Source organism: Histomonas meleagridis (assembly GCF_020186115.1).
Source record: "Histomonas meleagridis strain 2922-C6/04-10x chromosome Unknown contig_1, whole genome shotgun sequence".
Lineage (NCBI taxonomy): Eukaryota > Parabasalia > Tritrichomonadida > Dientamoebidae > Histomonas > Histomonas meleagridis.
This window is the reverse complement of record NW_027150746.1, coordinates 1,179,270-1,192,737: the sequence shown is the minus strand read 5'-3', so window position 1 is coordinate 1,192,737 and position 13,468 is coordinate 1,179,270. Positions and strand designations below refer to the sequence as shown.

General features: G+C 29.8%; 3 protein-coding genes across 3 annotated transcripts; 1 reads left to right on the top strand and 2 right to left on the bottom strand.

The window, feature by feature from the left end:
- Nucleotides 1-2,364: 2,364 nt before the first annotated feature.
- GO595_000324 (AGC family protein kinase) lies at nucleotides 2,365-3,492 on the bottom strand (the record flags this gene model as incomplete). The annotated part of the gene is made up of 1 exon (XM_067916234.1): nucleotides 2,365-3,492. The coding sequence occupies one exon, from the start codon at nucleotides 3,490-3,492 to the stop codon at nucleotides 2,365-2,367; it is 1,128 nt and encodes a 375-aa protein (XP_067779779.1).
- Nucleotides 3,493-7,051: 3,559 nt separating this feature from the next.
- Nucleotides 7,052-8,410, bottom strand: GO595_000323 (cleft lip and palate transmembrane 1; the record flags this gene model as incomplete). Its single annotated transcript, XM_067916223.1, has 1 exon — nucleotides 7,052-8,410. The coding sequence occupies one exon, from the start codon at nucleotides 8,408-8,410 to the stop codon at nucleotides 7,052-7,054; it is 1,359 nt and encodes a 452-aa protein (XP_067779778.1).
- Nucleotides 8,411-8,879: 469 nt separating this feature from the next.
- GO595_000322 (14-3-3 protein) lies at nucleotides 8,880-12,667 on the top strand (the record flags this gene model as incomplete). Its single annotated transcript, XM_067916212.1, has 2 exons — nucleotides 8,880-11,292; nucleotides 12,003-12,667. The coding sequence occupies 2 exons, from the start codon at nucleotides 8,880-8,882 to the stop codon at nucleotides 12,665-12,667; spliced, it is 3,078 nt and encodes a 1,025-aa protein (XP_067779777.1).
- Nucleotides 12,668-13,468: the final 801 nt, after the last annotated feature.

Genomic DNA, 13,468 nt, shown 5'->3' with positions numbered 1-13,468 from the left:
ATTTAATTTATAAAGATATTTCAAACAAATGTAAAGAATTCGATGAAGTTAATCCAAAGATCAAAGAAGGACAACGAAATTTCATTAAAGCGATAATAATGGACGTAATTCGTAAAAAGAAACCAAAAATTATTGAAAACATCGAACAAAATACTGCAATTGATCCATCTATAATCATAAAAGAAGTTCAAACAAATTCACTTGAAAATGATTTAAAAAAAACATTCAAATCAGTGTGTCAAAGTGATAGAGTTATATTTGGTGATATTAAAAACGAGATGAAACAATATATAGAAGATAAAATTGAAGAAGTTAATAATGAAATCAAAAATTTAGCTGAAACAGTCAGCAAAAAAAATTTCAAAACAACAGAAAAGCAAATAGAGAGCAATTTCATTAAAAGTGAGGTTGAAAGTCTTAAAATAAAACTTAAAACTACACCATTAACAGATTTATTACAAATGGATACACAAACAATCATTAAAAATCTTAAAGACAAATTAATGAAAATTATTTTAAATGATCAACAAATTAATGAAAAATTAATGAAAAACATTGAAAACAAAATATATTCGCGTTTAAATGAACACCATGATAGTATTGAGAAAATATTAAATGATGCTAAAGATATTCAATCAACAAAATTTAAGAGCAAAGTTGTAAATGATATTGATGATATCATTGATAAAAAAGTGAAAGAGTTGAAAATTCAAATTTATCAAAGCAAATCAATTAATTATTTAGAAATTTTTAAATCAGATTTGTTTGACGTGATAAATAAAAGTTGTTTAGAATTAATTCGAGAAGCGATTGTTCAAAACAAAGCAGAAAATGAAGATGAAATTTTTGTATATTTAAATCATCATTTAAGAATAAAAATATCTAAAGAAAACTCAGAATTAACACAAAAAGCGTTTGAAGTTGCAGCCAAAAATAGAGTTGATAAAGTTGATTCATATAAAAAAACAATTGATAATGTCATTCGATTAGAAATTAATGAATTTAAGTCAGACATTCAAAATAATCGAAGTAAATATTTAAATTATAATTCAATTCTTTTATATAAAAAAATCGAAGACAAATGTAAACAAAATAAAGATATTCAACAAATTAATGATGAAAGTATTAAAAAAGAAATCGAATTATATATATCAACGAAAATTTCTTCCGAAATATCTACAATAACAAAGAAGAAATTGATATCTAAAAACTATGAACTCGTAAAAAAATCATTAGAACAAAAAGTTGATGAAATTATTTATGAACATAAAATTAAAATTACAAATGAAATAGCACAAAGATCTTCAACCATTGTTCAGAATGTTCTTCCTACATCAATGATTATTGCTATGCAAAATGATTGCATTAAAAAACTAAATGAAATATACATTAAAGATAATATTGATGAAAATTTGAAAAGCGAGATTAATAAATACAAAAACAAAGCAATCGCAGATTGCCAACAAGATTTATATGAAATTGCTGGTACACAGGCTAAAAATAACGAAGCGAGAAGAGGAGTTTGGGAAAAATTCAGAGATTTCATCGCCGGTCGCAGATAAAAACAAATTAGTAAATTTAATTTTGATTTTGATTTTTTTTTTATTGTTATTGTTCAATTGAAGAAGTTGAGCCTTAACATGTGAAATTGATTCATTGGTAACTTATGAAGCAAACAAAAAATTCAGAGACATTTAACGTGATTCCAAACATGTCCAAAACTTTCTGCGTTCTCCACCAAAACTTGTTACAACAACTATTGAATATCTTGCAGTTGAATTGGAACTTGTAGGAAATGCAGCGCGTGACAAGAATTTCAACACGTCATTTTATGATTGCGAGATAATGAAGAATTGAGCAAACATCTTGAAAATGTAACAATTTCATTTGCATTTGTTGTTCCACACGTTTACAAAGGTATTCTTGAGCAAACAAAGAGCAAAGATGAATAATTTCCTTGAGGATTTATGAGATATATCATAACAACCATCTTCATAACGAGTTACAACAACACCACGTTGATTCCATGTATGCTTCATTAATCGTAATGATCATTTCCACAATCCACATTAAATAATAATATTTTGGAAATATAACATCACTTATATGATGATTTATCATGTGTAAAAGAGATCAATATACGGGCGATCGGAATTTCATTAAATACATAATAATATACTATTGTTAGTAATGACAGGAGTTGATGGAAAACATTAGCATTCCATGTAATCATTCAAATCTATTACAAGCATGAATAATATCCAAGATTTGCGCCAATTGGTTCTAATAATTCTAAAAGGTCCGAAGTCAATTAGTATTTTCTAATTTAGTTGAACCAAAATAATTCTAAATTTAATTGTATCTCTAATCATAGGCAGGAGGTATTGGCTGTGGAAAGCGAGCTGAATCAAACGAAAAATTAATGACATTCTCTGTACTGGTTGGTGTTGCAAATGAGTCAACTGGATCTTCCAGTGTAAACTCACTATCAAAGTTAGATAACGAGAATGGGTTTGCGAGCTCTGGAACGTACACTGGTTTTATTTTTCTTTGCATTAAATCATCCCAATTAAATTCAGAAAAGAATTGATGTTCTTTAATTTTGTTAAAGTCATATCTTTGTGATGGATTTTTGTTTAACAAACCCATGATTAAACTTACAGCAGATCTATCTAATCCTTTAGGAAATCTGATGGGCTCCGATACGATTTTTCTGAACATTACATCGCTATCGTCGTTGTAAAATGGTGATTCGCCAATGTACATTTCGCAGAATAAAATACCAAGAGCCCACCAATCAACAGCAAAAGTTCGAGGTCTTCTAAGAATTACTTCAGGAGCAAGATATTCTTTTGTCCCACATGTTGAAAGTTTAGAGCTTAATTGTGACGCAAGACCAAAATCTGTAAGTTTTAGATAACCATCAGCATCAATCAGAACATTTTCTGGCTTTAAATCATTGTATACAAAACCAATTGAATGAAGATGATCTAAAGCTAAAGCAATTTGTGCGATGTAAAATTTGCATTCTTCAATTGGAAGAGAACCAACATTATAAAGTCGATGAAACAATTCTCCACCGGGACAGTAATCTATTACCATATAAAATTTTGATGAAGTTTGAAATGCATAATGAAGTTTTACAATGAATGGATGATTTGCTTGTGTTAAAACATTTCGTTCTGAAATAACGGTACAATAAAGATTTTTTTCAACGAGTCGTTTTTTGTGAATTGTCTTGATAGCAAATAATTCTTTTGTTTCCTTAGATTCAACAAGCATCACTTTCCCGAAAAATCCTCTTCCAATTACAGCAATAATATTAAACGAATCAATTGTAATAGAGGAGCGCATGTAAAGACCTGATCTAAAAGTTATAACCCATTCTTCCATTGTTGTAACATCTTTTGCTTTAAATTTATATAATTCTTTAAGATTTCCATCGAGTAAAGAAAATATTGGTTCATTAGGATTCGGTACAACAATTTTCATTGTTCTATTTAGAGTAATGTTATTAATAAGATTTCCATTTTCTGTTTTATCAAAAATGTTAACATTATAATTTTCAACCGATACATAAATTTGATCCCAATGTTGACTGAATGGGTTTAAATACCAAAGAGTTCCTTCGTTTACCCCAACATCCATTTTTTGGTTTCATGGAATTGAATCGTTTACAACAAATCCCGTTTAACAAATGTCTTTTGTTTTCACGCCTCCACAAAAATTAGAATCCCCACATAAGGATTCCATAAATAGTGTATCATTTAATGCGAAGTTAAACTTAGTTTTTTTTGTTTCCAACTCAATGATTTCAATTCTTTCAATTCAAGGCGATGAACAAAAGCAAATAGCATCGATTAGTTCAGAAGGTTATCCAGATTTTCTAAACGTTGCATTTATTGATGAAAAAACATTTGTCGTTCTTACCAAAAATAATCGAATTTATCAAATAAGTTTAAAAACATATATTCTTTCAGAAAAATATTTCCAAATCAATCCAAAATCTACAATAGTTTATTTCCAAAAGGTAGGTAAATATATTTTTTCACTTACGACAAATGGTGAAATTTATTATGTATCATTTGATCTTATTCATTATCATACGAAGAAGATAGAAATTCCATGTCCCATCAAAACAGCTAAAAGTGTTCGTAATAGTTTATTCATACTTTTTGAAAATGGACAACTTGGTCATATCAAACAAAACACATTTCAAATTCTTGAGCTTCCGACAGTTACAGACTTTACAGTTGATTATAGTTGTACCTATATTAATCTTCGTACTTCCAAAGGCTTATGGCAACTTTGGCGTTTATTTCCACTTAATTTCATATGTAACTTAACAACAAATGGTACCAAAGCGCAATGGTCACCAGTGCAAACGACGTGTGTCTTTTTCGAGAGTTGTACAATGACATTAACATATTTTTCGACTGTTATATCGAAACATACACTTATTGACAACGGAACAATTTCCAATGTAATTTTTGATAATTTTGGACAAATTTTGTTTTTCACTTGTAATTCCGATATATATCTTTTGTTATTAGCTACTTCATCCACGACTATTTCTAACTTTTGTTCTGCGCCAATTGTTTTAAATAATATTTTGTTACCATTTCATGATATGTTATATTCGATTAAGTTACCGAATGATTGCATCGGTAAATTTGCATTATTTGGTGAATCATCATTAGCAGTTTCGACTAATAAAGGATTATACATATTACCATTTAATGAAAAAATATCTTCTTCTTCAACGACGAATTCTATTCAACAATTTATAAAGAATCCAACGATAATAAAAGATATCGTTAATAATCCAAATATAAATTGGTTAAAAATGGTCGAATTCACCAAAATATTTGGATTCGCATGGTCTAATAATACATTAGTTATACTTACGAATGAAAATAATAGTAATAAAGCTAATAAAATCGTTGGCTTAACTATTAAAAATGAAAAAATCGAAATTTTGTTTTCATTTTCATTAAATGAAAAAGTGATTTCGATTTCTATTTCTGGGTCTAAATTACTTGTTGCTTTTAGAGATAGTTTATCATTTTATCATTTGGATAATCCCGAGAAACCTATTTCGACAAGTAATTTAGGTAAGCCAATCATAAAACGAGTTGCATTTCTAAATCCGGAATTAATTGCAATTCATACATTAAATCGAAAATTACTTTTATTATATCATTCGAATATAATAAAAGTTTTTTCTGATGTTTTCGGGTTCCAAGAAACAGGTTCTAATTCATGGCCATTGTTATTATTTGGTGAACAATGGCGTCTTTTAGGTGCTGATAATAATGAATTGTTTTTGGATGATGACTTACAACATGGTATCATTATTGGTGTTGAAAACTTTTCATTGTTTTCGATTGCGCCATTTGAGTTCATAAGTTTTATCCATTTAGTTGTTATCCAATCAATTAAAAAGGATTCACTTGCATCAGCAATTTCTATTTTAACTCAATTATCTGATGAAAAACGAGAAGAAATATTAATAAAAGTTGGAAAGAATATAACAAAAGAAACGTTTTCGCAATTCATTAATTTAATTGAACGATTCCCTTCAATTGAAGATAATGTTTTTGCGAAAGTTTTATTAGATTTAACAAAGAATTTAACATTTGATTATAATGAGTTATATAAAAATTGCGTTCTTAAACAAAGATATCATTCTGCTTCTGTTTTATTGGATTATACAAATGTTATTAATGCAATCGATTTAATCATTAAATCGAAATTCGATATTTTCGTAGTGAAAAATGTCTGTAAAAAATATGGAAACGTGTTCGATAATGAAATTAATGATTTGGATCCGAAATTAAAATTGAAACTTGACGAAGAAGCTATGAACTTCTTAAGAGATAACTTGATAAAAAGAAACTTTTCTTTAATCGCTGAAACTATTGACGTGATGGAAAATTTGATTTGTCGATTATTATTAAAAGCAAATAGAGAAAAATTTGGTGATGAAAAATTCGATTTATTAATCGATGCAATGGAAAAATGCACCGGACAACAATTGACAAACTTGGCGGTGCTCTTCCAGAACACTTTTAGATACGACTTGTTGTTTTGCGCAGCATTTTGTTTAAGGAATTTCACAAAATGTATCGAGTGCATAGAAAAACAACAAAGAATTTTGAGGTTTGTCGAACCTTCTATGTTATATATGATTGGCTACAATAAATAAAACTCTCTAAAGAACTTTTTTGAAAATAATTTCATTTTAATGAACGAATTCCAAACAGCAAATACGATTCCTCTCGTGAGTTTGAGTAGTTTTGAAAAGTAGAAACTTTCCCAGATTCAGCCAATGATACTCGCACATTCTCCATTGAAAGGTGATGAAAATATTAATTAATGAAAGGGTACAGAGAGTTTTTGTTCATTTTATTTTGGTGATACATTCTCCCCGTTGTTAGTGAATTGTAAAAAACGATTTTAGAACCCAATTTGTTTAATTTTGCATAATCTCTATGTGCAAATATTATTAAAAATAGAGGAAATGAAATTCCACTTGTTATATGTGGAAAAAAGCGTTATCTCGAAGAACTTATAATAATTTTTAAATTTTTTTCGAATGGAATTTCAATTCTAATTCATGCATAAACATCTTGAACAAAGTTAAGAAGAAGTAGATCTAATAGTAAAAATATCTAAATTTATAGATATTAATATCACTTTAATATTAATTTCCTTTCTTGATTTTATTAAGTTATTATAATAGAAGAAATTTCTTCTATAATAAATTATTTATGATTATTAAGATTTTAAATTTCGATTGCAATTGAGTCCAATCCATCTTTCAACTGTTTTACAGTCAATCTGCACTTTGTATTCTTCACACCGCCAATAACAAATCCGTATGCATCCAATCTATCGAATATATCAACAGGATTAATATTTTTTGCAAAATGTTTTCAAATGAATAAATTGGAATTGAAATAATATGAAAGTTAAATCAATTCTTATTATTAAGATCTTAAATTTCTATATAAAAAATTTTTATTTAATGAATATTTATAATTCTTCTCTAAACAAGAGAAGCTGCAATTGGGTCCAATCCTTCTTTCAACTGTTTTACAGTCAATCTGCATTTCGGATTCTTCACACCGCCAATAACAAATCCGTAAGCATCCAATCTATCGAATATATCAACAGGATTAATATCTTCTTTAATATGTTTCGCATTCAGCAGTCTCACAAATTCGTCACGCCAATTTTTACCCGGCATTTTATATATCGAAACTAAAGCAATTTGTTCAACGATTGGAATTTCTTTTAATATTTCATCGCTTTCATTAACTTCATTTTGCTCTTCAAGTAATTCCATTGTTGTTTTCACGTCGAGTTGCTCCATTCCTCGTGAAATAGCTTCTGTTAACACATAATTTAATGTCGAAATTACACTTCGTGCGTCGCCATGATTCTGCCCAACTTTCTTCGATATATACAAAAGCGCTTGTTCACTAATGTTTGAACATGAGCCTCCAATTCGTTCAGTGATAATATTCTTTAACTCAGTTGTAGTATATGAATTAAACATTATCGATTGAGCATTGGTTTGTATCGATTGCGCACTAATCGCTATCGAGTCGTCATGCGCATTACTGATTCCAATAATTGAACAGTTAAAACGTTTGCAATTTAAAATTAATTCTTTGAGATGTGGAAGAGATTCAACTTCGTCAAGAATTAAAAGAATTGGCTTCGGACGAGTGGATTTGGTGATTGGCGATGGCGGTGGATCTGTTTTACAATTAACAAAACGAACTTGTTGTAGTGTGGGAAGAATTTGTAAACAATGTTTGAGCGTGGCTGTCTTGCCAGTGCCTGGGCTACCGGAAATAAAGAGGAGATTGAAAGAATGTGGTTCAGAATTAAATACATGTTCAATAAAATTATTAACAAACGCAATTTTGTCTTCTCGCCCTGGAAGTGGAATACTTCCTTCTTCGGTGTTAAGGTATGTTAAGCACTCTGAAAGTGTGTAATCTGTCTTTTTAGGTTTTGATATTGCTTTCTTTTTTGGTGAAAGGGATACTTTGGGCGTTTTAACTTCTGACTTTGGTGACTCAATTTTGGTTTTAGGTGTTGGTTTTGATTTTGTCACCTTTTTTTTGACTTTCTTTGGACTTGGGTAATCTTCAATTTCATCTGATGATTTTTTAGTCTTTGACTTTGCTCTTGATCTTGTTGTCATACAAGACTCAGACGTTGGTGCTTCACGTGTACTACTTGATCTATCTCGAGTCTTTTTTTCTGATGAATTTTTTTTTGTGCTTGAAGATCTTGTCCTTATTGTGGTAGTTCTACTAGGCTTTTCTTCTTCAGTAGTTTCAGTATTTTTATTTTTTTTCTGATTTTCTTTCTTAATGTTCTTTCTTTTCATTGAATTTGACTAAGTTTGTTCCAATTGAAATTAAACGAATTTTTTAAAATTGATTAATTATTGCATTTCATAACAATTTATCAATTCTACATTTAATGCATTATTTGCAATATTCGAGATAACTTACAGTATACGTTTCTAATTGTTCACTTATTGACAACATTGATTATATAATAAATTTACTTTTACAAAATTATTTCTTATCTTCTCTGAAATCATTTGCAAATGGTCTTTATTGTTTCCAAATTTCATTGTTTTTATTTTAAATTCATTTCCTTCTAGATAAATATTATATAAATATTATTATTAACGGTCTCTCGTTATGACAATTTTATAACAGAAAATGAACGAACTAAAAAACCTTCCAACAGATTCAGCACAATGGAATTTATATTTAAGTGAAGCATATAAATGCATGGAGAAGGTGGCCCCTACAGTAGCATTTGGGCGTTATAAAATTAGTCTTATCATGACAAATTTAAATGCATTTCGTTTAGCTTTCAAAAAGAATAAATGCGGATTCATTTCTACACGTGATTCAAAGATTCTTTTTGATTTTTTCGTAACTTGTTCTGGATTTATTGCATTTTGTTCTCAATACACAAAACAAAATTTCCTACCCTATCTTTTACAGAACAACATATCTAAACAATACGATGAACTTTCGTTACTTTGGAGTGCTTGGTCAACTCAATCAACTGCACTTCTTATTTCTGCATTTACATTTTCTACTTCTTTAACATATGCACATTATCTTGACATTAAAGTAATTCATGATTTGATTGCTCCAAAGATATCTAAGTTTAAAGTTTCCATAGCAGATGCCTTAAATGAAAAACTTGATGATATCAAATTAATATTAAAATCACCACCGACTGGAAAAGAACAATCTAGGACTGGTATTATTGAGCATTCAGATTTTGAAATTATTAAACCAATTGGAAAAGGTGCATATGCTACTGTTAATCTTGCTACATTCAAGAAAACAGGCAAAGAGATTGCAGTTAAAGAACTTAAACAAATAAAATTTGGTGAGCGTAATGTTCTTAGCCTTAAACGAGAACTTGATGCACTCCTCAGATTGGACCACCCCAATCTTCTCAATTTTGTTGGTGTAACGGTCACCCCGCCTTTTTGTATTGCAACGACTTATATCGGTAACGGTTCACTTTTCGATAATCTTCATTCTAAAGAAAAGAAACCTTTAACACCTGTTGATAAGCTTAAAATTGCTACGTGTATGGCTCGTGGTCTTGAATATTTAGCTGCGATGCATTTTGTTCATCGAGATTTCAAATCACAAAATGTTTTACTTGATGATGATATGAATGCAATTATTTGTGACTTTGGTATATCTCGTATTACTGGCCCAAGGATGACCACTGAACTTGGTACTGTTCAATGGACTGCTCCAGAAGTTTTAGCGCCAAGTACTACTCCATATGATACGTCAGCAGATACATATTCATATGGCATAGTTTTATGGGAACTTCTTACTGGTGGTATTCCATATTCAGAGTTTCTTCGTCCTGTACAAATAGCCGCACTTGTTTTAGAAAAAAAGATTCGACCAACAATACCAAATGACACGCCGAAAAGTATGGCGCGTCTAATTCGTCAATGTTGGAAACAAGATCCAAACAAGCGTCCCAAGATGCAAAAAGTCCGCGAATCACTTGAAAATGGATTAGCCAAATTTACTGAAGACACCGACATGAAAGCATTTGAGAAATGGGTTTCACGAACCAAGCAACAGCACGTTCAAATCATGAAGAAAGCCAATGACTTAGCCGCAAAAGAAGAGAGTTCCATTCTCACTAAAGTCCACACACTTAATCCATTAGATCCGACAGCATTAACTATATTACAACAACTGTACAAACATGATTATCCATTATCATCGCAACTCTTTCAAGATATGTTACGTCTTATTAGTCAATTATATTCGATACCTGTTCAGGAAGCAGCATTTGATATCTTCAAAGCGATGTTAGTACGAAATGATCTTTTAGATGTATTAAATTTGGACCAAATCATCAAAGGATTATTAAATTTACTTGATCCACAACCACAGTATGCAATTTCATCATTTAAGTTAATTGCGTCACATATTGATGACATTGAATCAATCATTGATACATTATTACAATCAAATCAATCGCACGCGATTATCGAAATCATACAATCATTAATAACGCCAAACATTGAACGTATTAATATCGAATTACCATTAAAGATCTTCAAGCAATTAAAGCCACAGTTTTCAGTCACTTTCTTTAATTATATGGTTAATGCATTTGGTGCACGTAAAGAGTTTATACCAATATCATGTCAATCATTAACATTTTTAAGTTTATTCATGAAACAATTATCAAAGATGTGCGATGATAATCCTGACGAAGTTAAGAAGATGTTAAATGTAGAAGAAGTTAAACTTGAAGGACGTAGTGCATTACAACAACATTTACATTTAATATCAATTTCGTTATTAAGTCAAACATGTGACATTAATGAAAAGATGGGAATTATAATATATAAGTTTTTAGTATCGAATTGTATCAAATATAAATGTTTCGATAGCGTTTTACCTTTATTACATATTGTTGCAAGAGTTAGTACTTTAAGACCAATGTTAAGTAATAACGAAGTATGGAATTTCATTACTGATGGATTAGAAACAGAAAACGCATTTTCACAAACGCTTTTCTTAATAGAACGAATCCCAATGTGTCAAGATGAAGAAGTAAGACGTAATGTTTGGGAGAACTTAATAATGAAATATAAGGAAACTAAAGATATGGAAATTGCACATACTATAGCATCTTTAGTTAAGAGATATAATGATTTTAACTTTAAGAAATTGTTGAAGTTAACACAAAAAGGTCTTGAAAACAAAGATAAGAAATATGTTTTATCTTCATTAAAAATAATGAGATCATTTAATGAAGATTTGTTTAATAAGATAATTAATGATAAGTTTTGGAAGATTACAATCGAAAAAATTAATGAAAATGATGAAGAAATTTGTAAATCAATTGGTAAATTGGTATTAAAAATGATAAATTTGATGCAAAAGTTCGACGTTAATATCGAATTTTGTAACACGATTTTGAAATATTTATATAAAAGTGAAACATCGTTTAACGCGGCATCAAATTTCATTGTGTTTTTAATCAGTTTATGTAAAGATAAACGATTTTTAGTGTATTTACAAAAGAGATATTTCATGCAATATTTGGAACAGTTACCATTTCGATATGAAAATGATAATGGTGTCGACTCGATAATTGAATATTGTGTGAATTCATTAGTTAAATATTGTTGATGATTATAAATAAAAATGAAAAAAAATTTAAAAATTTTGTCTTAAAAAAAAAAAAAAAAAAGAAAAAAAAAAAAAAAAAAAAAAAAAACGAAGTAAAGTGGCACTTTTCGGGCCGCAGACCAAGCGGTTACACTCAAATTTGACATGGCCGGGGATGCTATAATAACCGCAACACATATTATCAAAATTGAATGTGAATATCAGTTACATTTTTTCCAATGTCGAATCGCGAGTTGAAATTCTTCATGGCACGTGTCGCTGACCAAGCGGAGCGCTATCAAGATGTTATCAAGTACATTAACGAGATCATTGACATGGGATGCGAATTAAATCCAGATGAAAGAAATCTCCTCTCAGTTGCTTATAAGGCACTCACTGGTTCATGCCGTAGTACCCTCCGTACAGTTAATGCCTTCCTTGAAGATGACAGTGTTAAGAATGTCCCAGAAAGAGTAGAAAAGCTTACAGCACTTAAAGAATCACTTACAAAAGAACTTGACCAATATTGCAAGGAATTAATCGACCTTACTGATTCTAAGCTCATTAAGGATAACCAAGATGCAGTCACAAAGGTCTTTTATGAGAAATTAAAGGCCGACTATTACCGTTACTCAGTCGAATTTAAAGATGAAGCTGACCGCGCTGAAGGCTCAAAGAAGGCTAATGAAGCTTATGAAAAGGCACTCGCGATTGCAAAAGAACAATTGAACAAAGCTAACCCAGCATATCTTGGCCTTGCTCTTAACTATTCAGTTTTCCTTTATGAAATCATTGGTAAGAAGCAAGAAGCTATAGATCTTGCAGATGCTGCCTTTAAAGAAGCAGTTGATCTTCTTGATGAACTTGACGAAGATGAATATTCCGAAGCTACACTTATCCTTCAACTCCTCAAGGATAACGTCGCATTGTGGGGTGATGAACAAGGACAGTAAACATTCCTCCAATATTTTCCCACCGTCTTCAAAACCGTTTTATCGTCTCTTTTTCTTTGATTTCAATGGTTTTATCCTCAGAATATTTCAAATGCTTTTGAAACTTATGTGTCAAAGAAACGCTCGTGTTAATATGGTATCGTCGCAATTTGAATGACTTTGATTGAACCCAATTTACATAACCGTCCGATTAATTCTTTGAATTTTTTATCGCATTTTTACAACATGACAAAGACGGTTACAAATCATAACGGTCTGCGCTGACGAACACACCTATCAAAAACATTGATTAATTTTTATCATGTATCATATTTAAGATTAGCATGCATCTTATATAATGGCGTCTATATTTATACAACATTATACGGATCAGATGCTGAAAAATTTGAATTTTTTGTTTTAAGTGTCAGTTTTCCATGTAACTTGGACAGATAAAATTTTTATGATAATTTCATTATAAAAGAAAAACTCTTAAACATCTCTTTAATAACTTTAAAATGATATTTTTTTGAGCAACATATGCTCTTCAAATGATGAATGATTTCGTTCACATCAATAAGTGATCTCTAAATTCCCATCTTAATGTTTCATATTGTTCATAATTTCGTTTCTACTCAAAACAATATTTAAAGGAAAATTAGTGAAATGAAAATATTTGATCTGTTTATAATATTTTTTTTTGTTTTGGTATAATTTAATTGAACTTAATTTATTACATTGAGTCAATGGTCGACCATTATAATTACAATTACAATGTTGACATGAAAATTGAAAATTAACAATGATTAACAAATTCAAAAA